The sequence below is a fragment of the Schistocerca americana genome, chromosome 1 (genome assembly GCF_021461395.2).
Source record: "Schistocerca americana isolate TAMUIC-IGC-003095 chromosome 1, iqSchAmer2.1, whole genome shotgun sequence".
Classification (NCBI taxonomy): domain Eukaryota; kingdom Metazoa; phylum Arthropoda; class Insecta; order Orthoptera; family Acrididae; genus Schistocerca; species Schistocerca americana.
In genome coordinates this window covers 533,990,189-534,016,989 of record NC_060119.1, presented here as the reverse complement: position 1 = coordinate 534,016,989, position 26,801 = coordinate 533,990,189, and the positions used below count along the sequence as shown (strand labels likewise).

Sequence of the window (26,801 nt, the reverse complement as noted above, 5' to 3'; positions counted from 1 at the left end):
CAAGCGATTGGTGGCAGTCTGTGGAGAGTGTACGCCGTAACAAAAAACATGCTCTTGCAACACAACGCTCGTCCCCACACGAGACGGAGAACCACGGCCGCCATCGCTGAGATTGGGTCCTAGGTTCTGACACACCCATTGTAATCTCCTGAATTGACCACTTCTGATTACCGCCTACTCGGGGCTATGAAGATACCTATGGCCGGTCATTGTATTGTATTGTATTGTATTGTATGGAACTGGTGACCTAGAAACGACGGAGAGGCTACGTCCCGGCCGTAGCCCTCAGTGGTTCACAACTCCACAACAGGCTACAGCAGTCCACTCACCCCACCGCCGCCCCACACCGAACCTAGGGTTATTGTGCGGTTCAGCCCCCAGTGGACCCCCCGGGGATGTCTCACACCAGACAAGTGTAACCCAAATGTTTGTGTCGTAGAGTAATTATGCTGTACGCGTACGTGGAGAAAGTGTTTGCGCAGCACTCGCCGACCTAGTGTAACTGAGACGGAATAATGGGAAGCAGCCCGCATTCGCCGAGGCTAATGGGAAACCGGCTTAAAAATCCCCCACAGACTGGCCGGCACACCGGACCTCGACATTAATCCGCCGGGCGGATTCGTGCCGGGGACCGGCACGCCTTCTCGCCCGGAAAGCAGTGCTTTAGACCGCACGGCTAACCGGGCGGGCGGGCGGCCGGGCATTACTTAACAGTCTACCAGGAACTGCGAGCCCAAAGTCAGGAGAATACGGTGTGGCAGTGCCTGGAACCCCATTTCAACGATGGCAGGCGTGGTTTTCATACTCGTGTCTGAAGGCGTGTTGTCATGTTGCAAGAACTTTTTCCTGACGGTGCACGCTCTAGACACACTGCCACCAATCGCCTGTGAATATCCGCAGTGTTTCCATCCTCCTTCCACTGAACGCAAATCGTCCAGCGTTGGTTCAAAATGGTTCAAATGGTTCTGAGCACTATGGCACTTAACTTCTGAGGTCATCGGTCCCCTAGATCTTAGAACTACTTAAACCTAACTAACCTAAGGACAGCACACACATCCATGCCCGAGGCAAGATTCGAACCTGCGACCGTAGCGGTCGCGCGGTTCCAGACTGTAGCGCCTAGAACCGCTCGGCCACTCCAGCCGGCTCCAGCTCCAGCGTTGTCCTTGATGATCACACGCCATGTCGTCCGTTCACGTAATGGCTGCAGTTGGTAAAATGAGCTGTACTGTGTACACTTCTTGTAACTGTCCTGCCACCTACAGTTAGACCAAAGTACTACATCTGTACTCATTACAACTGCAATGAGTCAAATGGCGCACAATGGATGACGGCAGAAATAAAAGTGTAAATCAATATAGAATGCCCCTCGTAACTTATCTGAAACACACTGTAGATCATACAGTGGGAATACATATTTTTTAAATTTAAATTTTTCCCACGAGCACATGAAGATCTTGGGTTATGGAAGTCAAACTAAAACCAAAGAAATTGGAATAAAACTGCCTGAGAATATACTTGTAACGATTTTCATGAGGCACCGTGTCGGTAGCGAGCGCTGAATGAAGATGGATAGCAAATCCAATTTCAGGGCCAAGGGAGGCTGGTGTGTCGCACGGTAAGCAGGGCAGCGATCAACAGGTGTTCGGGGTCGAGGCGAGCTGCGGTGCGGTGCTGGACGGGTCGCCTGCAGATTCCAGTCTGCACTCCAGAGAACGCCGCGCGCTGGCCCAGTGTTCGCTAAATCCGTACACCGACGGACAGAATTTAGACCGAACGTCGGGTTGCCAGGTGTTCCGAGTTTTGTTCGTGAAATGGCCTGCACCGCGACTTCTGGGCGCTCCACAATCCACCACAAAAAATTTCAGACCATCGCTACAGATAAATGGGCAGTATTTAAAGGACAAACTCTTAGGTTTTTTAAAATATTTATGACTGTTATGTGTGTTCACATTGCATCAGAGGGCACCCATCTAATCGGTAGTCCAATTTCATGCATGTCCGACCCAGATAACACGATAACACGAATTACGGTACGAAAAATTGCTAGGATGCCGTGTCCCAAGTCTTCGAGGTTCTATGGTCGAGGTGGACATTAACGACATTCCTGATGTAATCTCATAAGAAAACAATGCAAGGCTTCAAGTTCGGCCTCCACAAAGAATATCCAACGACATGGCAACATCTTCTTCAGGTAATCTCGCACACAAATGTGGAAATGTGGAGGGGTTCCATTTTGTTGAAAGATAAAATCCCTGCTTACGTTGTGGCATGAGGCACAATATAGCAGCATGTCCAGATAGTGGTACCATTAACAGTTCTCTCATCGAAGGAGAAAGGTCCTTCCTCTGCTAATTTTTTTTTTAACCAGCAGTACTTAGCCCCGATTTCCTGCAAACTGGATCTGTCAGCATTAGACGAACTTGAAGACGCTTGCTTGATATTAATGACCAATGTTTCTAGAATGAATGTTTCACTCTGCTGCGGATTGTACAGCGTTTCCAAACTCTTACCAGATCCAAAGCAGGGTCGGATAATATGGGACAGCGGATTGTACCGTACAAGAGCTATCTCCAAGCTCTACTGCTAATGGAAGCACCCAAACCCCACTGTGGTGTGACTTATGGAGGAACATGACCGTTCAGGCGATTTACAATCAAAACAATAGTGCTTTTCAAAGTGGTAACAAGTTATCTGTTAATAGTGAGTTTTTCGGTGTACAAACGTTACATTACTGCAAACAAAACACAACACTACAAAGTTATGTTACATTATTATTTTATCTTTCGATACAACTCATATTATTGTCTACATTGTAGTCTGTGACAATATCTAGCAAAGTAATAACGAAGAGTATGTTAAACCGCGGGAAGTTCGTGTTGCATAATATAAATCAATTTCGAGTTGTAACGGACAAACCAGATAACTGATATTTTTATGTTTTTTTTTTCTTTTTAAAAGGCGTATATGGAAAAGTCGCGACATAAATGCGATTAAAATAACGTGAAGGAGGTCGTAGAAAAATTCAGACTTTTTAAATTGTCAATCAGGAAAGCGAGCGAGAAAAAAAGTAAATTAGGAGATAGACTTTTCGGGAAAACAAAGAGGTGGACGTTAAACCGTTTTAGAAATAACATGTTTTTCCGAGAACATTCGGTGGTGAACAGGAAACGGTATTTGCCGAAGCCGTGCAGTTAAGAAGAAATTGGATTCGATACCACTTAAGAGAGTTTGTTCATTGAGAACTGTACAGGCTTTATTACATATGTGACAAATGTTTGACTAAAGAATAAACTAGTACTTTGGTGTAGGGCTATCCTGATCGAAACTTCAACTTAATAACTTTGATATGAATTTTTGCTTATTTGTGTCAACATATCCCCAACGTCCCGATATATAACTTGATATATTTTAGATTAATTTTCATAATCATTTACGGCACAGTTAAATCTTTTTGTAACAAAAATGACTTTTTTACACGTTAATATTTTATGTCCGAAACAACACTCCTAACATTTTAATGATCAAAATTCACAAGGTGGAAAAATGCACACAAAATCATCGAACTATGTTGTTGTAACATTGAGGTTATAATTTTGTTAAGTAATGTATCGTAGTATTTTTGGTGTGAAGAATTTTTCGATAACACTTTCAAAACATATAATTTCGGTAAAGCTTACTTGACCGGTATTACGCAACCTTCCGCTACGCTGTGTGTCCAATCGGGACTTGAACCAATTTCGAGGGCAGTGTTCTTACTGAGTGTTGCGCTATGCAGGCGCGACTCCAGAAGCTATACGCAGAATTGAAGCTCTGAGGTCGAGTCAGAAGTCGCGCCTCTACAGCTCAACAGTCAGTAAAAAAAATTTCGTGCCACGGTACCACTTGAACTAACGCATACTCCGAATTGTCAAAACGAACTGTAGTATGACATTTCCAGTGTTGAGAAGTCTGTATGGGCATATTCCGAAAGCCAATAAATTAAAAAAAAAAAGATTCTCGGTAAGAGCACTGCCGTCGAAATCCAAACCCTGGGTGTGGCATACAGTTTTCAGCTGCCGGAAATTTGAACAACTGACATTTCGGAAACAAGAAAACTGTAGCAGTTCTGTCGTTTTGCTTCATCAAGCGATACTGCGACCGTTGGGTCACGAAATTTCACCCTCTATCGGTCTTTGGCTTACTGAAGTTTACTAGGCTGTCGGAATGAGAAAAACGGAGACACACACTTACCTATGTTCGGATGTTGCAGCTTCCTGCATATACGAGCTTCTCTCTCGAGCTTCTGGAAATCTGGAACATAAAAACAAACATTTAATTACATAATACGTAGAAAATATTATTAAGTAAGAGTTTTTTCATAAATTCTCCGAGTGAGTCGGAAAATAGCGTTGGCTGACGATCCCACAAAATTAATATTTTATGCCGATACATGACATAACTTTTAACGTGTAACCCCTTTTTTGCCAGACAGTGTTTAAGTCTCTCAGACATATCGCTTGTAACAACACCAACGCTACACTATTGTACATATAATAAATTTTTCTTCTGATTTTCGAGAAATTAGTGTAATCGATGTTCTGATTTCATTTCTTTTTTTTTTTGTTTCATGTCATTATGTTAAAGAAACTGTAAACAATTTTCGATGTGAATATTAATGTTTATGTCAAATTGCAAGCAATATTATAACAAAATTGAAATGTAAGAAATGTTGAAACTGTTGTAAGATGTTAAAGTTGTAATTGTGCGCCTGGTCCATACGTAGGCAATGTATTAGGATATGTAGAATGCAAAACCTCGGGTGAATACCCTGTCTGTAGGGGAGCGGTAAAAGGTGGATGGCAGGCGAGCGCGGGAAAATGCACACGGGCGCTGCACGGCATAACGGGCTCAGCAGTAGTAGTCGGAATTGGGCATCGGTCTGAGAAACACGTTCTGAATCGAGGAGGATCTACTGGAAAACGTGATTTCGTTAAGCCTCGGATGTGCCGTTTCCGGCGCCTATACAGCATGGCAATATTCCATAGGCACTAAACGGAAAAGTATTGCGACGCTAAAAAGAAGCAAAGTGCCGATACAACAAGAGCCATTGCTGTGATTGTATGTGTGCTCTGTGCCTCGCCATCTCGCCGCCCGCCAACCGCCACATCGATACAAACAGGTTGAAACTTTTAGTACTGTGTTCGTGTGGACCAGTGTTACTTTTGTTCCATACTGTTCAATAACAACTTAAATTTTACCAGAACTGTCCTATCAGTTAATTATCCTCACAACTAACCTAGACAGGGTCCTTTCCACATGTTGTGCAATCCGAGTGTCCCGAAATGAAGATTTAAAATTTATGTTAATAATAATTACCTGCCGACCTATCTATGTTAGAATGATGTTTAAAGAACTTTGTTGTTAATGAATATATAGGTAAATAATATAGGTCTGACAAAGTTGGAAGATAATGTTGAAATTGGTTTAGTAATGAAGTTTAATTAATTTGAGACAAAAATAATGGTAGTTAAATGAGCAGGAAATAAGACAAAAAGAGTAGTAACTCATATATTGGAAATCTTGAGTGCTTAATGATTTCAATAATCAAAATTTTCAATACAGTGATCATAACAGTTTCAGGGTCCCCCCCCCCCTTTTCTTTTCAATTCATTTGAATTCTGAAGTGTACTGAACTGATTTGACCAGCAAAGTTAAAGTCAATATAAAACCAAAATTTATCAGTGTTTTACCTTTTTCAAAATTGACATTGTATGTGTGTTTAGAAAGTGCTATTTCTAGGGTAACCTATGCCCGATTTTAATCAGATCAATAGACAGTACGAAGTTTGTAGTAAACATTATAGTGTATTGTTGTGTATTTATGGCTTGTCCATATTAGTACAGAAAGTGAAATTATTAGTTCAGTAGATTTTCTGGTTCTAAAATTTACCATATTATGCAGTGTTATTACGTGTTGTTTTGTATGAACGTACACCAACTTGCACAGGGAAGAAACTCAGTTAATGCCTAATTAGGCTGGCGACCGTATTATTAACAATTTGGTAGCATCTGCTGTGTTGTTTCTTGTCCGTCCTGACGTGTGGTTGCACTCCGGAATTGCTTGACGTATCATTGTTATTACTGAGTGGGTGTACGTCTGATTTGCCTCCATTCAGGTACACGCGGTCAAAATCTATACAAAAATCCTTTCTCTTAAGGTGAAGCCCGTCAACTTACCATAATACAGGCTTTAAAGAGTATCGTGTGCATTAGCACAGTGTTACACGCTCTCTTTTGCTGTACTTTAAGGAAGTCATAAAATTATCAATTTAAGAATAAGCAGAATATAAAAAAAGCAAAGATAGCAATAGACAGAAGATCGCATCAAAAGGTAGAGATTAGATAACGATAAATTTAAGAAGTAGAAGTGCGTGTTTCCTAATATTAGGAAAGACCACATCATGGGCAACAGATCCAAAAGCGTAGTGCCAGGCGAATTTAACCTATGAAAGTACTAAAAGTTCGTTCTCCGTCATGATTCCCGCCTTGATCATGTAAGATGCATTTCCATTCTTCCCAACAACGTCCAACATATTCATAGACTTGCGAGTGACTGCCTTACAATTACTTGTCAAAATAACATATATAGGGCGGTCAGAAACAGTCTAAATGCTCGCAAGAGTGTTGCAGGATCGGTTGTGCTGAGAAAAAATGGTTAAAAAATTCGAGACGTTGCACCCTTTCCGAGTTACTTAGTATGAAGTTAGGCACTTAGGTCGTTACGCGCGGAAGTTTAAGCGGCCCGCTAGGGGCAGTATCGCAAGGCATGTACTTCTTCGTTTTGTTTCCTAAATCCTAACAAGAGAGCGTTACAAGAACTGGACATGAGATGTTAGTAAGGATCGAAACCGAGCCAAACATGGACCAGTCTCGGGTGCCCATCTGGGCGGGGGGCATGATTAGTTAACTTCAATGTTAAGTAGATCGGAAACGGTGCAACGTTTCGAATTTTTTCTGAACGATTATTTCTCAGCACAGCCTACCCTGCAGCACCCTTACAGGGTTTTCACATTGTTTATGACTATGCTATATAATATACACTCGTGAGCCAAATACCGCCCACCGCTATATTGTAGACAGCCTTTTGATACCGGAGGCACGTGACGTAGTAAGTAAAGCACATAAGCGGCGCATACACGAGAGGGGAATTCTTTTAAAGACAATACGGGCCGTGAATGAATGGGGAATTATTTTAATGACAGTACGGGCCATGATTGAGTTAATTCACTGACATTAGCGACTCTGATGAACGGCATATCGTTATGGTCCAGCGCCCGGTAACTAGCATATCGGAAACGGCGAAGCCGGTCGGCTGCGGCGCGTTTCTACTGTGAGCATCTGGGGAAGGCAGCTGAAAGACGGTGAAACCAAGAGTAGGTGACAAGGTGTTGAAAGCTCACACAGCAGAACGTGGACGTCGAAAGCTTCTCAGCTCTATAAAGCAGGATAGGCGGCAATGTATGGCGGATCTGACGACAGTGTACGATGCTGGTGCAGATACAACTGTTTCGGTGTTCCCATGTTGAGCAAGCGACAGTTAGATTGCAATGGGCACAGGGTCGTCCGCATTGGAGCTTGGATCAATGGAAAAGTGTCGCTTGGTGGGAAGAATCATTTTCTTATTACACCGTCGTACAAGCGAACAGCTGAAAGAAACATGCAACGCGACACGAATGCAGGCCAGTGTGCGCTGTGTTACACTATGGGAGACTTCATCCGGGCTTCCATGGGACCTCTGATAGTAATCGAAGGAACCGTGACAGCTGTGGACTACGTGAATATTATATTGCGGGCTACATACAACCTTCCATGCCCCAGATCTTCCCCGACGGCAGTGTTACATTCCACAAGGATAACTTCCTCGTGTGACAACGCCAGAATCACGCTACGGTGGTTTGGGAAGCACGAAAGTGAATTCACTTTGATGCTTTGGCCATCAAAATCGCCTGAGCTGAACCCGATGGAGAGCTGAGATACTATTGGGGACCATTTCCAAGCCCACAACACACCTGCTCGTAAATTTACCTGTACGTAGACACCTGTGTGCCACATACCACCGGAAACCTATCAAGGACTTGGTGAATACATGCAACGCATGATCGCTGCTGTTTTGTGTTCCATAGGTGGACCAACACGCTGCTATTCATGTGGTCACAAGGTTTGGGCTAGTGAGTGTACGTTCCTGATAAACATGTTCTACCTCTGGGTATGTTGTTTCTTGCAATGATTGTTGTTTGTCTTCACGATGTTAACATTTGTGCCCACGCCACTAGTCAGGCATAAGTGCGGCACGAAGGGAAAGGGGCAGGGGTGGAGGGAAGGGGGGAGAGGAGCTTAGGGTACACAGTCCCATCGACGAAGTGCACCCGTGGAAGGACAAGGACTGGCAAAAGAAATTGGGTGTGTCGATTCCAAAAGCATCGCCCGATAAACACTTTTTCGTATTCGGGAAAACACGGAAAATTTTAAGCTGGGTGGCCGCACAGGGATTTGAACACTCAGGACTGACAGTCTACTGTTTAAACCGAGGATGAGACATGCGGTATGTGAGCAGAATACGTTAGATATGTTTTATATTAGATTTGGCAGAATATATTGTTGATGTTATGGTCTTCAGTCCAAAGAATCGTTTGATGCAGCTCTCCATGCTACTCTATCCTGTGCAAGCCTCTTTGTCTCCGTGTAACTACTGAAACCCACATCCTTCTGAATCTTCTTAATGTATTCACCTCTTGGTCTCCCTCTAAGATTTTTACCCTCCACGCTTCCCTCCAGTACTAAACTGGTGATCCCTTGATGCCTCATAACGTGTCCTACCTACCGATCCCTTCTTCTAGTCAAGTTGTGGCACAAATTCCTCTTCTCCCCAATTCTATTCAGTACCTCCTCATTAGTTACGTGATCTATCCATCTAATCTTCAGCATTCTTCTGTAACACCCCTTTTCAAAGTTTCTATTCTCTTGTTGTCTAAACTGTTCATCGTTCATGTTTCACATCCATACATGGCTACAATCCACACAAATACTTTCAGAAAAGACTTCCTGACACTTAAATCTCCATGTTAACAAAACTTTTCTTCAGAAACGCTTTCCTTGCCATCGCCAGTCTACATTTTATAATCTCTCTACTTTGACCATCCTCAGTTATTTTGCTGCCCAAATAGCTAACTCATCTACTACTTTAAGTTTCTCATTTCCTAATCTAATTGCTTCAGTTTCACCTGATTTAATTCGACAGCGTTCCATTGTCCTCGTTTTGCTTTTGTTGGTGTTCATCTTATATCCTCCTTCTAAGATAATGTCAACTTTTCTTCCAAGTCCTTTGCTGCAGAATATGTAAGCTATATTTTATATTAGATTTAGTGTCTTCTCAGCAAACGGCGCTACAATATGGCTGTAGAGGTATTGTGGCCTTTTCTCAGTTACTGAAAAGTTGGTTACTTACGTTTCCTCACGCAAACATGTTAACTGATACGCATCATAACCGAAAACATATCTCTTCGGCGTGGCTCATCTCACCCCCTCTAAGCAGTCATGTTTTCATTTGACAGAAGTGTAATAGAACACCATTTCAGAATAATGACTTTCGTAAGAACCGTGATTAGACAGACATCAATAAGTACTGTTTAAACCACTCCGCTTTCATCACAGTCAAAAATTTTTGATACGTTAACTTACTAAGTGGTCGTCATCCACCTGTGGAATAGCGGCCTCCTAAACTAACGATCGTCTGGATTTAATTAACACGGTTGTATTGAGTCAGTTACGTTATATACCGACAATTTCAAATGCTAAAATATACGATTTGGTATTATCTTCCGCTTATTCATAGCATTTTACTGTATCACTCATAACATTCCATCATTAGTTCCTATTTATGAAATATAAATTCTAATGCTGTAACTAGGCAGTTCAACAGAAACGCCACAACGTCTACAAGGGAAGTAACGAATGTTCTTGTGCTATATTAATGGTCTACTATTTGATCTGCAACAGGGAACAGCACAGACCTCATCATACATAAATGAACGGTATTCATCGCTGCGAATATGGACAATCATCAGTTGTATAACAGAATCCAAGTTTCTCGCTTAAGTTCGTTGTTGATCTTTTCACTCAGTTTTTTTTTTTTTTTTTTTTTTTTAATTACGGAGACACGGCAGGTGTCTGACCAAACACGCTGACCTACCGTGCCGGCATCATTAGGCTACCTGAGAACGACTCACGGCCAGACCCAAACTTCCATAGGTCGTCAGCCATTTTCCTAAAACCTGAACTCGTACATCCATTTCGTATATTTCCGTACAGGGTTCAAAAATGGTACAAATGGCTCTGAGCACTATGGGACTTAACATCTGAGGTCATCAGTACCCTAGAACTTAGAACTATACTTAAACCTAACTAACCTAAGGACATCACACACATCCATGCCAGAGGCAGAATTCGAACCTGCGAACGTAGCGGTCGCGCGGTTCCAGACTGAAGCGCCTAGAACGGCTTGGCCACAACGGCCGACTCCGTACAGGGAAGACATTTTAATAAAAAATAGCTTGCATATACGAATGAAGATGGCATGGAGTTGCTTTAAACAATGAAAACGAAAAGCTCATACTAGTTTTACAGTCAGAAATACACTGTCTTCTATCGCTGTAGTACGTCAACGGCATACAGTCCAAAGGGTAGAAAATGCAGAATCATTGGTTCTGTATAATGCTGAAAATTTAGACAGGAAAATATATAAAAGGAGGCCTGCTGTTTTAGTCAAAGAATAATTACACGTACATCAGTACACTATCATGGGTAATATTTATGGATAGCTCCTCAGTTAGATAGAAAGTAATACTTGCACGAAAGAAAGTTCCTAAAACCGTATGAAGAGTTAGAAACAATCTTCTAGCATTTGTTCGTTTTGAGAACAGCCTCCTTCCTACCTCTGTTCAATGATGGTATTTTTTATCAGCAATCCAGTTGAATTCAAAGCGAAGAAATACAAAACAAATTATAAGTACTATACTGAACGTAACTAACACAATAAAGAGTGAACGACACAAGTAAAGCACATGACAATCTAGCCACACAAGTAAAACGCCAGACAGCAACGTTGTTTTCAGATGGAGATTAACCTAACCGTTGACAAATAACACAGAGTAAGTGTGAACAGAAGTCGAGCCGTAACTTAAACGTCTGTAAATGACCGGTGTAATACTGACCGATGAGAATTTATCAGGTGACTACTTTTACTAACAACGAAAGTTCATTCCCACAGAATAAGTATAAATTTAATGATCGTCTGCACAGTAGCGTTTCGCACTCAGTGATTCACTTACGAGGTAAGTGGCTGAATATCTAGGGTGGCAGACGAAACAGGAGAATCGTAGAATTAAACATTTAATGTTCCCTGGCGTTCGGATCCGTAATTTGTAAAGGTGACTCCGACTAGACCCTTGTCGCTATGCGGCAACCCGCGCATCCAAACTGTGTGGCGTTGTGCCTATACTATCACTTTAGGCGCACTCCACTCGCGAGGCGAACATGCGAAGCTCGAGTAGTTTTATTTTTTTTTTTTATACTTTGGGCCAGTGAAGCTTCAGTATGTTGATTCGTGAGTTCACTTGCTACTTCCTTAACGTGCTAACTATCTGAACATATCAAACCGATAAAAAAGAGACAGATACATCAATACTTCAATTTTATTACTCTCCTGTTTCGTCTTCCGTCCTGCAGAATCACTTGCCTCGGAACTGCAGCTCTTTTTGGGTTTCAACCATTTTTCGGTGATGACAATTCCACTCTCCCTGTTTTTTTCGTTCGAACTTCGTCCCTAACGACTTCGTCGTTGGGATGTAAAGCCCCAATTTTTCTGCGTCGAAAGTACCACTGTCAGTAAGCTACTAAAACCTTAAAAATACTTAGTTTCCGAAAATGAAAATTATTTAAATGACTTCATATTTGCCATTAAATAGACATTTATTACAATAATCAACAATCACAGTTTTGAACTTTTGGTCATTTCCGAGTAGCTACAGGTGCTGATTACACTACAGTAGTCAACATCAACAAAAAGCAAATAAACGGCCTGAACCTCTATAGCTCGCTGTCACATGCATCATCATTATTCGAAGGAGAGGATAAAAACCTATCAAACTAAATTCGTGCTTACTGCACACATCAGTAACGAACAACGTACTGGTAAAAAAGGTATCGATACGATTCATCATCGAAAAAGAGTCAAAGTATTAGTATTAAATGACGTGTTTTGCCCGTTTTTCTTTGCCGAGAGAGCCATCAGAGGACATTTGAATTTTGACATGGCACATCTGCAGCTTATTATACCGTGGAGCACAATATCATGTTGCACAAACTGTATCAGTTAATGAGAGACTATTACTTTACGTGCTTCATAGGAACTGCCCTTCAGAAACGTAGATTCTATGTCGAACTAGACAGTAAGAACAGCAGATGAAGAACACAAAAAAGCGGTCTGTCCCATGGTAGCGTCCCAACACCAACGTTCTTTAACATCTATAGCAACGACCACCGACAACCTCTTAACACAAAAAGCGTCATCATTGCTCGAAGAGATCGGTCTATTAATACACATTCCACACTGATTTTGAAAACATGTTTCTTGAGAAACAGAACGGGCTCTCTACTCATGGTAAGTGCTGAGACTGACAAGGGATTTCAAATTGATTCCGGATTTCTACATTTCCAGAAGGCTTTTGACACTACTTCACAAGTGGCTAGTAGCCAAATTGCGTGATTGTGGAATATGAGACTAGATTCATGATTTCCTGTCAGAGAGGTCACACTTCGTAGTAACTGGCGGAAAGTCATCGAGTAAAACAGAAATGATTTCTGGCGTTCTGCAAGGTAGTGTTATAGGCTCTCTGCTATTCCTTATCTGTATACACGATTTAGGAGACAACCTGAGCAGCCGCATTACGTTGTTTGCAGATGATGCTGTTGTTTTTCGTCTAGTAAAGTCACCAGAAGATCAAAACAAATTGCAAAACGATTTAGAAATGATGTCTGTGTAGAGCGGAAACTGGAAGTTGACCCTAAGTAATGAAAAGTGTTAGGTCATCTACAAGAGTGCTAAAAGGAATCTGTTGAACTACGGTTACATGATAAACCAGTCAAATCAAAGGGCTGTAATCAAACTAAATACCTAGTAATCACAATTGCGAACAAGTTAAATTAGAAAGAACGCACAGAAAATGTTGTGGGAAAGGCGAACCAAAGACTGCGTTTTATTGGCAAGACACTTGGAAGCTGCAACAGATCTACTAAACAGACTGCCTACACTACGCTTGTCCTTCCTGTTTTGGAGCATTGCTGCGTGTTATGGGATCCTTACCGGATAGGATTAACGGAGAACCTTAGAGAAAGTGCAAAGAAGATCTGCAGGTTTCGTATTGTCGAAAAATAGAGGAGAGTGTGTCACGGACATGATACAGGATTTGGGGTGGACATAATTAAAACAAAGCCATTTATCGTTACAGCGGGGTCTTCTCACGAAATTTCTATCACCTTCTCCTCCCAATGTGAAAATATTTTGTTGACGCCGACCTACATAGGGAGAAACGATCATCATCATAAAATAAGGGAAATCAGAGCTCGCACGGAAAGACATAGGCGTTCAGTTTTTCCGTGCGCTGTTCGATATTGAATAATAGAGAATTATTGTGAAGGTGGTTAAATGAACCCCGCGCCAAGCACTTAAGTGTGATTCGCAGAGCAACCATGTTGATGCAGATATAGATCTTGCGCTAATACTCAACCCAAAGACTTCGCACTCTCGCGGCGTACGACCGCGATAACTACATGAAACCGAATCCGGCTGAAATTCAAGTATGCACTTTTCATCTGAGCAATAAAGACGCCAACAGAAAATTAGAAGTCGTATGGGATGGCATGGAGCTGGAGCACTGTCATAATCCAAAATATCTGTGGGAAGCACTGCCTAATCACAAAAGAAAAAGTATCCGCTCACAATAACACCATCAGAAAGCTCACAAGTAGCGGACTGGGTGCCCAACCGATAATACTCAGAACATGGGCCTTCGCATTATGTCACTCTGCCGCTGAATACGGCTGCCTGTTTGGTACAGATCTGTTCACGCAAGGCATGTGGATGTTGTCCTCAACCAGACATGTAGAATAACACGAAGATGCTTGAGGGCAACGCTTACCTCTAAACTCTACAGCCTGGCGAGGGTAGCCGCAGCAGATATAAGAAGGGAAGTTGCCGCCAACGCAGACAGACGCAAAGTGGAACTAAGCTGCTCACCCGTTGCGTTGACACCCAACTCCCATAGGCAGGCTGAAATCTAGGACAAGCTTCCTAGGAACTTCCGTCAATGACAGTACATCAACGCCAATGGCACGACAAAACATGTGGACAAACAGAAACGCAGGTATCACATCATGGATCCCACCTTCGAAGGCTCTCCCACCCAGGCGAAAATCTACAATGTAAAAGGTGGAAGTCCCTCAATAGACTAAGAAGAGGTGTGGGTAGAACAATGGATGATATGGCCAAATGAAACTATCTTAGGCACTCGTCAACTTTATGTGAATGTGGAGCGGAACAAATCACCAAGCACCTGTACAACTGTCCTCAGTGCCCAGTTTCCTGCATGCCGGAGGATCTATTGTGGGCCACGGACAACGCTGTCGAGGTCGCCAATTTTTGGCCTGATTTTATTTAGAGTTTGTAATCTCTTTATATATACCGTTATTATATTGCTCTAATTGCCTCACATTGTATTTATATTTTGTCAGTATGTATTAATTTTATATATTTCCTCTTTTCGTCTGTTTTGTATGCAACGCCTCTGACTAGAAATGGTTCAAATGGCTCTGAGCACTATGGGACTTAACTGCTGTGGTCTTCAGTCCCCTAGAACTTAGAACTACTTAAACCTAACTAACCTAAGGACATCACACACATCCATGCCCGAGGCAGGATTCGAACCTGCGATCGTAGCGGTCACGCGGTTCCAGAACCGCGCGGCCACTCCGACCGTCTCTGACTAGAACAAAACAATCTAATGACAACTTTATTCTTCATACTGGTCGTCATAATATACAATACAAATTGCATGTATGACACAGCATTTAAAAAAATATTAATTATCTAAACACGGCTTGTATGAAGAAATAACACCTTCACAGTGAGATGAAGATGTTGCAGGACATGATCCTGAAAACTGTGCGATCATTCACTATCATTTTGCTGCTCATCTGTGGAGCACGTATTCTAAATTAGAACAGAGGCACAAAATATAGAGCTTTAGTATCTTTAAACGATAGCTTTGTATAGTAGAGGGAATCTATGATTAAAAGTAGTATTTCGACTTTCTCTTCGTGTACAGTGTACTCACACTCACCTGAAGACGACTAACTGAATGACCAGCGTGCACTTTTTCTTTGTTTCAGTTCCTTTTACTGTCAACTCCAGCGAGTGTGCTAGTACAAGAGAGTCAGTCAATTTTGTGTTTGTTTTTAATATCGTCAAGTTCATGCGAATAGTACACTATGATTCGTTTTGGAAGAATTCTTCTTGAGGAAAGACGTGGATTAGCAGATAAAAATATAGGGTACTATTTAAAAAATACGTGCTGCTGTTCACATCATTTCAAGGAACAAAGTTAGAAGAAAGAAATCACGCTGGTTAAACTCTTTCAAATTCTGAAGGTGGCAGGGGTAAAATACAGGGAGCAAAAAGCTATTTACAATTTGTACAGAAACCAGATGGCAGTTATAAGAGTCGAGGGACATCAAAGGGAAGCAGTGGTTGGGAAGGGAGTGAGACAGGGTTGTAGCCTCTCCCCGATGTTATTCAATCTGTATATTGAGCAAGCAGTGAAGGAAACAAAAGAAAAATTCGGAGTAGGTATTAAAATCCATGGAGAAGAAATGAAAACTTTGAGGTTCGCCGATGACATTGTAAGATGACATTGTAATTCTATCAGTGACAGCAAAGGACTTGGAAGAGCAGTTGAACGGAATGGATAGTGTCTTGAAAGGAGGATATAAGATGAACATACACAAAAGCAAAACGAGGATAATGGAATGCTGTCGAATTACATCAGGTGATGCTCAAGCAATTAGATTAGGAGAAACTTAAAGTAGTAGATGAGTTAGCTATTTGGGCAGGAAAATAACTGCCGATGGTCGAAGTAGAGATTATAAAATGCAGACTGGCAATGGCAAGGAAAGCATTTCTGAAGAAGAGAAATTTGTTAACATCGAGTATAGATTTAAGTGTCAGGAAGTCGTTTCTGAAAGTATTTGTATGGAGTGTAGCCATGTATGGAAGTGAAACATGGACGATAAATATTTTGGACAAGAAGAGAATAGAATCTTTCGAAATGTGGTGCTACAGAAGAATGCTGAAGATTAGATGGGTAGATCACATAACTAATGAGGAAGTGTTGAATAGGAGGGCAAAAATCGTAGAGGGAGACGAATACACTAAGCAGATTCAGAAGGATGTAGGTTGCAGTAGGTACTGGGAGATGAAGAAATTTGCACAGGATCGAGTAGCATGGAGAACTGCATCAAACCAGTCTCCGGACTGAAGACAGAGTAGCGTGGAGAGCTGCATCAAACCAGTCTCAGGACTGAAGACCACAACAACAACAATGTCCCAAAGCTAGCTAAATATTTGCTTGATAGAGTTTTTAATTTTTTTCTGGACAAAGTGTGTGGGGTGTGGTCGAGGTAAATAGGACTCCCTGTGTACGCTTTGCTCGAGTTCTCTCTATGAGGCCTCTCACCTATCAAATACACTAGGAAGTCACTTCCAGGTGGGTCACGTACGGAGCCCTCACGATTCAGACAGCCACGTGCGCCTCCTCTCTGCAGCCAGCTCTTGGTTCGGGGAAAACGAACAGCTTCAACGCGCTCCGTGAAGTATCTCGAGCGCAAAGTCAAACTTCGGAGTTGCCGTGACTGCAGCATGTGCGAACGTTCGTAATAAACGGCGGGGCGGGACAGGGTGGTCCGGGGCGGGGCAAGGCGAGGTCAGAAATTGCGAGGCGCCGAGTGGAGTGAGCCTGCTAGCGATTGGTGGCTGGCTGGAAGTTGGTGGCAGCGCGGCGAGGGAAACGTGGCAATAACCGGGCCGGGCACCCGCTCACGGCCGGAAAATTGCCCATTACCGGCCTGTCAGAGGGGGGTGTGAGGGGGGAGGGGAGGAACGAGGAGGAGGAAAGAGGGGGGGGGGAAGGGGTGAAGGGGAAGGGGAAGGTAGCGGGAGGCGGGGTGGTGGACGCGCTGGGAGACTCCCGACCTCACGTCCCGGTCTAACCCCGACCAGCAAGGAGAAGAGACGGCCAAATCGGCAAGCGAAATGTCTCACACACACTAATGGACTTTCAGAAACAATGCAACAAGGGTAACACATATTCTACTGAGGTCTACTTGTCGCTTATCTTAATTTGCTTTGTGTGTTCAAAGTCGCCCCCATTAGTAGCCAGACGACGTCAATGCCGCTGAACTGTTGACCAAACTAGGCTGTCACTGTTACCGGTGTGATAGCCGCACAGGACGCCTCGATGGTTTCTCGTAGGTCCTTCAGTGCAGCTGGTGTTTGTTGATTAACTTCATTTTTGTAGGTCCCCCGTAGGCAGAAGCCAAGAGGTGTAAGGTCTGGAGACCGTGGTGGGTACTCAACATCTCCTATTCGACCGATCCATCGTCCAGGTAGATTTTCATCCAAGTAGACGCTGACATATTTGTGGTAGTGAGGTGGAGCGCCATCTTGTAGGTAAAATCTTTCATTTTCAAATACCACTCGGATGGCAGGAGCCCAGTACACGCAGTTGTGGCGGTTTACAGTACCGTACAGTACCGTTGCGCCTCGTCAGACCAGATAACCATCCCTGCAAACCGTTCATCTTCGCGAAGCATGCCTTCAAACCATTCGCAATAATCCATCCATAGATCTTCGGTCATAGCGTTCAGTGATCTCGGAATGTACATTTTCCACGTTCCAGTCTTCAGGGTTCGTCGTCCGCTTGATCGGCTTACTCCGCTTTCACGTGCACCCTCTCTGAAAGATTTTTGAGGCAATCTAGTAAAATGTTAAAACAGCAGCGCTGGAACCTGGACTTTTTGACGTGTTTGGTCAACCAGACCTTTTCTTATGTATATTCTGAACAGAGGTTCCATTCGAAAAAATGTCAAGCTCCCCCTCTCTTCGCATATATTCCTAAATTTTTTTCACCCTAATGACTATTTTTTCATGTTGTTCAGCTCCATATCATACAACGCAGCGGCAGCGGAGAAGTCATGCCAGAATATGAGACACCTAAGAAACGCACCAGTCTGGCCAAAATATGTATGAAGAAGGCGGTAAGAGAAAAAAACTGGGTCGCAGCAAGGCGATACGCTATAAAAGACGAAAAAGTAGTAAGAGAAACTAAATCAGCAACAAATGAAAATCACAGATCAAGAAACAAATGTAGTAGCCTAAGCATATCAATAGTTTTAATACCAAATAACAGCTGTGAAACTAGAACCTTTTTCAAGAAAGTAAATGAAACCGCCATGAAAATAGGTTTAATAATAAATTAAGAAAAGACAGAATACATAATCATGCAAAGGGAAAACACGACTACAGAACAATGAGATGACCTTCACACAGAAAACTAAACTTTCAAGAACGCTCCCAACTTCGAAAAAACCTGCCTAATTCGCGTAGGGCCCCGCGAGCAGAAGTGGAAAACACGACGTGACATGGACTCGACTAATGTCTGAAGTAGTGCTGGAAGGAATTCACACCATAAAAGGAATTTACACCATGAATCCTGCAGGGCTGTCCATAAATCCGTCAGAGTACGAGCGAGTGGAGATCTCTTCTGAGCAGTACGTTGCATGGCATCCCCAAATATGCGCAATTATCTTCATGTTTGGGGAGTATGGTGGCCAGCGGAAGTGTTTAAACTCAGAAGAGTGTTCTGGAGCCATTCTGCGGAAATTCTGTACATGTGGGGTGCCGAATTGTCCTGCTGAAATGCACAATGGACATGAAAGGATACAGGTTATCAGGCAGAATGCTTACGTACGTGTCACCTGTCAGAGTCGTATCTAGACGTATCAGGGTTGCCATATCACTCCAACTGCACACGTCCCACGCCATTACAAAGCCTCCACCAGCTTGAATAGTCTCCTGCTGACATGCAGGGTCCATGGATTCCATACCCGTACACGTCCATCCGCTCGGTACAATTTGAAACGAGACTCGTCCGACCAGGCAACATGTTTCCAGTCATCAACAGTACAATGTCTGTGTTGAGGGGCCCAGGCGAGGCGTAAAGCTTTGTGTCGTGCAATCATCAGCATTGAAATCTGCACCTCTGTCACGTTGAATGATTATGAAGTCCTCGTTGGTCCCGTTCTTACAGAATCTTTTTCCAGCCGCAGCGATGTCGGAGATTTGGTATTTTACCGGATTCCTGACATTCACGGTACACTCGTGAAATGGTGGTACGGGAAGATCCCCACTTCATCGCTACCTCAAAACGCTGTGTCCCATCGCTCATGCGCCGACTATAACAGCACGTTCAAACTCACTTAATTCCTGATAACCTGTCGTTGTAGCAGCAATAACCGATCTAACAACTGTGCCAAACACCTGTTGACATATATAGGCGTTGCCGACCGCAGCGCCGTATTCTGCCTGTTTACTTATTTCTGTATTTGAATACGCATGCCTGTATCAGTTTCTTTGGCGCTTCAGTGTAAATGACTACAATAGAAAACAAGTCGAAGAGAAAACTAGACTACGGAACGCAAACAGAGTTAATTTCTCCCTCGAAAAGATATACACTCCTGGAAATGGAAAAAAGAACACATTGACACCGGTGTGTCAGACCCACCATACTTGCTCCGGACACTGCGAGAGGGCTGTACAAGCAATGATCACACGCACGGCACAGCGGACACACCAGGAACCGCGGTGTTGGCCGTCGAATGGCGATAGCTGCGCAGCATTTGTGCACCGCCGCCATCAGTGTCAGCCAGTTTGCCGTGGCATACGGAGCTCCATCGCAGTCTTTAACACTGGTAGCATGCCGCGACAGCGTGGACGTGAACCGTATGTGCAGTTGACGGACTTTGAGCGAGGGCGTATAGTGGGCATGCGGGAGGCCGGGTGGACGTACCGCCGAATTGCTCAACACGTGGGGCGTGAGGTCTCCACAGTACATCGATGTTGTCGCCAGTGGTCGGCGGAAGGTGCACGTGCCCGTCGACCTAGGACCGGACCGCAGCGACGCACGGATGCACGCCAAGACCGTAGGATCCTACGCAGTGCCGTAGGGGACCGCACCGCCACTTCCCAGCAAATTAGGGACACTGTTGCTCCTGGGGTATCGGCGAGGACCATTCGCAACCGTCTCCATGAAGCTGGGCTACGGTCCCGCACACCGTTAGGCCGTCTTCCGCTCACGCCCCAACATCGTGCAGCCCGCCTCCAGTGGTGTCGCGACAGGCGTGAATGGAGGGACGAATGGAGACGTGCCGTCTTCAGCGATGAGAGTCGCTTCTGCCTTGGTGCCAATGATGGTCGTATGCGTGTTTTGCGCCGTGCAGGTGAGCGCCACAATCAGGACTGCATACGACCGAGGCACACAGGGCCAACACCCGGCATCATGATGTGGGGAGCGATCTCCTACACTGGCCGTACACCACTGGTGATAGTCGCGGGGACACTGAATAGTGCACGGTACATCCAAACCGTCATCGAACCCATCGTTCTACCATTCCTAGACCGGCAAGGGAACTTGCTGTTCCAACAGGACAATGCACGTCCGCATGTATCCCGTGCCACCCAACGTGCTCTAGAAGGTGTAAGTCAACTACCCTGGCCAGCAAGATCTCCGGATGTGTCCCCCATTGAGCATGTTTGGGACTGGATGAAGCGTCGTCTCACGCGGTCTGCACGTCCAGCACGAACGCTGGTCCAACTGAGGCGCCAGGTGGAAATGGCATGGCAAGCCGTTCCACAGGACTACATCCAGCATCTCTACGATCGTCTCCATGGGAGAATAGCAGCCTGCATTGCTGCGAAGGTGGATATACACTGTACTAGTGCCGACATTGTGCATGCTCTGTTGCCTGTGTCTATGTGCCTGTGGTTCTGTCAGTGTGATCATGTGATGTATCTGACCCCAGGAATGTGTCAATAAAGTTTCCCCTTCCTGGGACAATGAATTCACGGTGTTCTTATTTCAATTTCCAGGAGTGTATTTTTCAAGCTACTGACCAAGGAAACCGAGCAGAAACTCTACAACACATTCATCAGGGCAGTGCTGCTGTATGGAGTGGAAACATGGAGTACGACCAAAAGCAAGAGCAAGAACTCTCTGGCTTCGAAAATAAAATACAGAAAAATCTTTGGATCAACATTTGGTCAAGCAACACAAAGATGGCTGTGGAGATTCCGTGAAGGCACTGCACTTCCTACTCACAAAGGATCTGACGAAGGCATCACCAGTAGCAAGATATTGATTGTTAATGTAAGGAGAAATGCACCGGTCGCCCCCGTGTGGTCGTCCAAGACGCAAAAAGCCAGCTGAGACTTAGCCATTTCTCAATGTCTGTCTGACTTGTTTACCGGCGACTTTTCTGTTTCAAACAACATAGGATTCCGTTGTAACAAACCATTTGTGATTCTAACCAACAGCGTCTACTATTTTGTGAAGTCGTTCCGGGAATAGAGATGTTACAGTTTAGTTTCGCGATTGGTGTTTAGTGATGAGGTTACGTTCCATTTAAGAGAAAAAGTCAGCCACCACAACGTAAGACTATGGGGAACATAATAGCCACATACCCCAGTCGAGCAAATAAGGGACTCTCCAAAGCTTCAACTCGTTTCCCGAGAAAGGTTTTACGCCGGGTTATGTTTTTACAGGGAATGGCGAGGGAAGGTATCATGCATCTAGATATGTCGGACGTGTGGATTTTCCAGAAATACGCGAACGGAGCATGTGCTTGTAAGAGTATTTCCTCACAATGAGCTGGCCCAAATGTGGATGCGCGGTAAGGAGTGTACGTATCTTGCTTCTAAGGTCGCTCGATCGCACAGCACGTCGTTTACTAATTTTTTAAGGGTTGGTGTGGGGCAGGGAGGTGTCTAAGGCACGGTGTACATGCCTTCCCTTGCAATAACTTCGAGGGAACTGTGACGCTGCGTAGAACAGCAGTAAATGCAGTAACTGTTCACCTGATCGCAGAATTACGGGACGGGGCTATCGTTTGGGTGTTTGTCGTGGGTTTGGTGACACGTACTCCGAGAATGTAAACCATGGGTGTAAAAGATTTACCCCTGTAAAATGTTAAGTGTAAGATTAAATTCAATCTTAAGCTCCAATTTTCATTCAGGCTAATGAAATCGAAATAATCTTTGCGAAACACCCTGCATAATGTGTAACATTGCAATCGACCAACGCTGCGTTTCCCAGCGTTTCTGCACCACCTGTGATGTCTTGCGCTGGTGGAGGTGGAATGAGAACACTGACCAGGAAAAATGCAGAACAATTTTGTTTGAATCGCGAAGAACGTAAGTCTCCTTCGTGGAGTGTTAAGTTACATACAAATGAAAGTTAGTTTGATACTTTGTGAGTCCGAAACGAGAAAGACAATAAAGAAGTACTCGAAGGCCAACATGAGTAAAAAAACGGTCAAGTCTAGAATCACTTGGAATGTTCTGAAATTGAATACACGTTAGTCGTGGTCTCAGCAAAGGAAGACCATACACACCTAGCTGGCGTCAGACCAAAAATCCGAAAACATAAGTCACTGCCCTAGGCTCGAGAGGGATTAGAAGACAAACACTGCTCGGCGGCGGTCCGACGATGGTTCCTTCGAGGGCTCCGTTTGATGGGCTGCGGAATGGTTGAAATGGCTCTGAGCACAATGCGACTTAACTTCTGAGGTCATCAGTCGCCTAGAACTTAGAACTAATTAAACCTAACTAACCTATGGACATCACACACATCCATGCCCGAGGCAGGATTCGAACCTGCGACTGTAGCGGCCTAGTTCGTCAGGACAGTGCGAACGCAATCCCGACTACCAAAAATTATGCGCCCGAGGGACGCGCATTTTTTTAAATTTATTTATGAATATAACATCGTTACAACAATACATGAACAGAAAAATGTAATTGTGAATAGCTGTCCAATATTTCACATATTCGAAATCCTTTAAATACAGAAATAAATACAACTGAAATTTGTGACAAGTTATTCACAGAGAGCTTTTAGTAAGAATTCTAATAACAATAATAAAAAAAAGTATGCGTTGTGAAATGTAAACAAAAATCGAAATTAGTGAATCAGGTAAGAAACTAACAGAAAATGGGAAACTCTAATGAGAAATGAGAAACAGAAGGGATACTTCTAGCGAAATATTCAGTGTAAGTGAAGCGTCCTCTGATATCCGTACAATACCGCAACCGATAAAGTGTGGTTTGACCGCTGAGATCAAACTACTGATCCGAGCTTGAAGGCGTGCCAAAAAACTGTCGCGGCGCATGGATTCGGTGCGAACTGCTGGTGGGCACGTGACCCGCCGTAGAAAATAGTCCCCGCGATCGCACGCTGTGGTCGTGGAAGCGCTCTCTGCTAGCACCGCACTTGGCGCCGCTCGCGGCGGCTGCCAGAGACTACGTGGACAACAAGTCGGCGTGTTGCTAAAAAAAAATGGTTCAAATGGCTCTGAGCACTATGGGACTCAACTGCTGAGGTCATTAGTCCCCTAGAACTTAGAACTAGTTAAACCTAACTAACCTAAGGACATCACACACATCCATGCCCGAGGCAGGATTCGAACCTGCGACCGTAGCGGTCTCGCGGTTCCAGACTGCAGCGCCAGAACCGCGCGGCCACTTCGGCCGGCTCGGCGTGTTGCTGTTGTAGACGGTGATGTTCGGAATACGTAGGAACATGCGGGACGAGCGCGGATCGGTGGCGGGCCTGCAGGTGCTCGTGCCTGGTGCGTCAAACAGTGCCCGAACCGTGGCCACCCGTGGGGTTTGAGTGTGCTGCAGGTTGCTGTCCTTTAGGAAGGACACAGCTACATTTACTACCAAGAAGGACGCGCCAGAGATACATTTAATGCGCTGCTGCATGGAAACAGCACTTTTCCACAGAACGGAAATTTATGTACGAAAACCAGTAAATACAGCATTTCAAACGTGGCTTCTGCACACGTTTCTTCGATAAACCATTCATAGCAAAGAACACTGATACCATGCAAACGTCACTGGTGACTGTCTCCTCTCATAAAACAGATGGACGAATTTAATTCATGATGTACCAGTAGTATGATAGCTTCTTACGGTATCGCATTCGTTCGTTTCTACAACTCTCAACAAAATTGTCAGCTTTCAGCTTAACTTAGATCTCATGTTACTGTACTGATCAGTTTGTCGACACAACCACGTTTTCGGATCACAATCGTTTCCTTTGCCAGCTCATAATCAAAACAGCATTTCGAAACTACCTAGACCTCGGGATACAATCGACACACTGCAAGCTTCATCCCACAAAATAGCAAAAATTATTTCGCATAAGTATTCAAACGAATGTTCTCCCTGTTCCGTTTACACGTCAGAAAGACGACTGCCTGACATCGTATGTCCTGTGCTACGTATAATTGGTCGATACAAGCTAATCGAGTACGCACCATTGTTCATTAACGTGGTTTGTAAAGCCACTTGCTGCGGAAATATGCTGTTCCGATGCAGCAGCGAATTTAGATCTCTCAAAAAGTCTAAGTTTTTTGTACTATTTGTGGCGTAAAATTCTCTAAAAACGCTACATCGGTCGATCGCAACGTTACCCTTACATTTAATAAGATGAAAAGTTCTAAATTAAAATATCACAATGTCCACTTTAGATGATCAGCTAATGAATGCAAATCATCTTGAACATATCTGGGTGGTATAACTGGCCTCCAGACGCGAAATTAGTCTGCTCTTCGCATTTCAGCTGGATCTGTGGCCGAGCGGTTCTAGACGCTACAGTCTGGAACCGCGCGACCGCTACGGTCGCAGGTTCGAATCCTGCCTCGGGCATGGATTTGTGTGATGCCCTTAGGTTAGTTAGGTTTAGGTAGTTCTAAGTTCTAGGGGACTGATGACCTCAGAAGTTAAGTCCCATAGCGCTCAGAGCCATTTACAGCTGGAACTGAAACTGATTTTCCGCTAACAACGCAGCTGAAGGAGGTGGTCAGGCGAAAACCGCCAGGAAAATAAATTATTTCTATGAGCGTAAACCTCGTGAAATTTTTCAGAGCAAGTCAGTATAACGATGACAGAATTCGCCTGACAAGTGTCAACAAATTTCATCGGTTACAAGGATAATGTCGGTGGCGAGTCTGGGGCGGAAAGAGGAAAAGAGAGTAACAAATAAAAGGGACGCCATAAGAGGAAAAGAGAGTAACAAATAAAAGCGACGCCATAAGAGGAAAAGAGAGTAACAAATAAAAGCGACGCCATCGACCCTAGCTTAAATAATGAAAGTGATTAGCACAATCGACTTTTACTCGGATCGGAATTTGCCGCTCAAATACCAAATCAAATTCCGTAATCATGTAGACATTAGTAGCTCTAAGGAATAAAAGAAGGAGAAAAAGGTGTAAGAGTGCCTACATCCCACGCAGAAAGTGCTGGTGTCAGATTCCAGCTGCAATGGTTTTTCTTATTGTACCACCTTACAACTTACTTCACATTGTGTTATCTGTATCCTAATTTCAACTATTACGTAAATATGGAATCAAGAAATTCTAACATAAACAAATCCTTACAAATAAGTGCGTACTTTTCGCCATAGCAGTGTCATTACTTTGGAATGGACTTCCCGCAGCGTCAATTATTGCTAAGGTGACAACTACAGGTTTGTAGGTCATACTACACTACAGCAACATCAATTCCATATTTAATTGACAGTATGATTTTTATGTAAAAGTCAAAGACTTACACGTGACCAGATTGCGCATTCACTGGAAACGACGTGTCCAAGCGCAAAATTAGCCGAGTGCTATTCGTATAATGTTGGAAGCTGTGTTGACCGTTTTTAAGAAACTGGGAGCTGTTGCAAATGGGTACCTTCGGCAAACGACTAGTAACAATATAATCGTGACACTCACGTTCCTCTTACCGTATCCCCTACGACAGCCACTGTATCTTTTCCGCGGAAGTCGAACTACTGCGAACCACTCCGCCGCTCACTTGAGTAAGTGGGGCGTCAGTGGCAGATACAAGTGCTGTGTCCACTCCAGCCAGTGTCAGAGCAGGCGGACACTGCAGCGTGTTATAACCATCGACTGCGTCGCCAAGTTACAAGTGCTGTCTGAAACTGAAGCGAAAATGTGTCCACAGGCCGCATGCCTGCTTTGGAAAAGCTATAGCATCCACTGCCAGATAACAGAAAGTGCAGAAGGGGTAGTGCCTATTAGTCGCAGATAGTTCGAAGGCAAGGTATAATGATGGAATTTTTTCTGCATGCCTGAGAAACTCGTCCACCATACTGAAGAGGTCGTGCCACATGCCAAAGACGGCTTGTGGGACGGTTTGTGGAGCTCAGAGTAGGACGAGTGGCAGTAGTGCTGCGTTCTAAACGTTGAAAACTAGTGAACACATCAATTAGAGGTTAACAAGTCTCTGAGGCCAGTGGTCTAGTGGCTAGCGGTGCTACCTCTGGATCACGGGGTCCCGGGTTCGATTCGCGGCCGGGCTGG

General features: G+C 44.1%; 1 protein-coding gene across 21 annotated transcripts in view; it reads right to left on the bottom strand.

Annotated features, from left to right (window-relative positions):
• LOC124605478 (calcium/calmodulin-dependent protein kinase type II alpha chain) overlaps nucleotides 1-26,801 on the bottom strand; it is a 983,452-nt gene that overhangs the window by 329,660 nt on the left and 626,991 nt on the right. For all 21 annotated transcript variants that reach the window (XM_047137200.1, XM_047137224.1, XM_047137250.1 and 18 more), the window contains exon 3: nucleotides 4,234-4,293. In XM_047137200.1, the coding sequence (XP_046993156.1) occupies nucleotides 4,234-4,293 (60 nt within the window). The remainder of the gene's footprint in view (nucleotides 1-4,233; nucleotides 4,294-26,801) is intronic.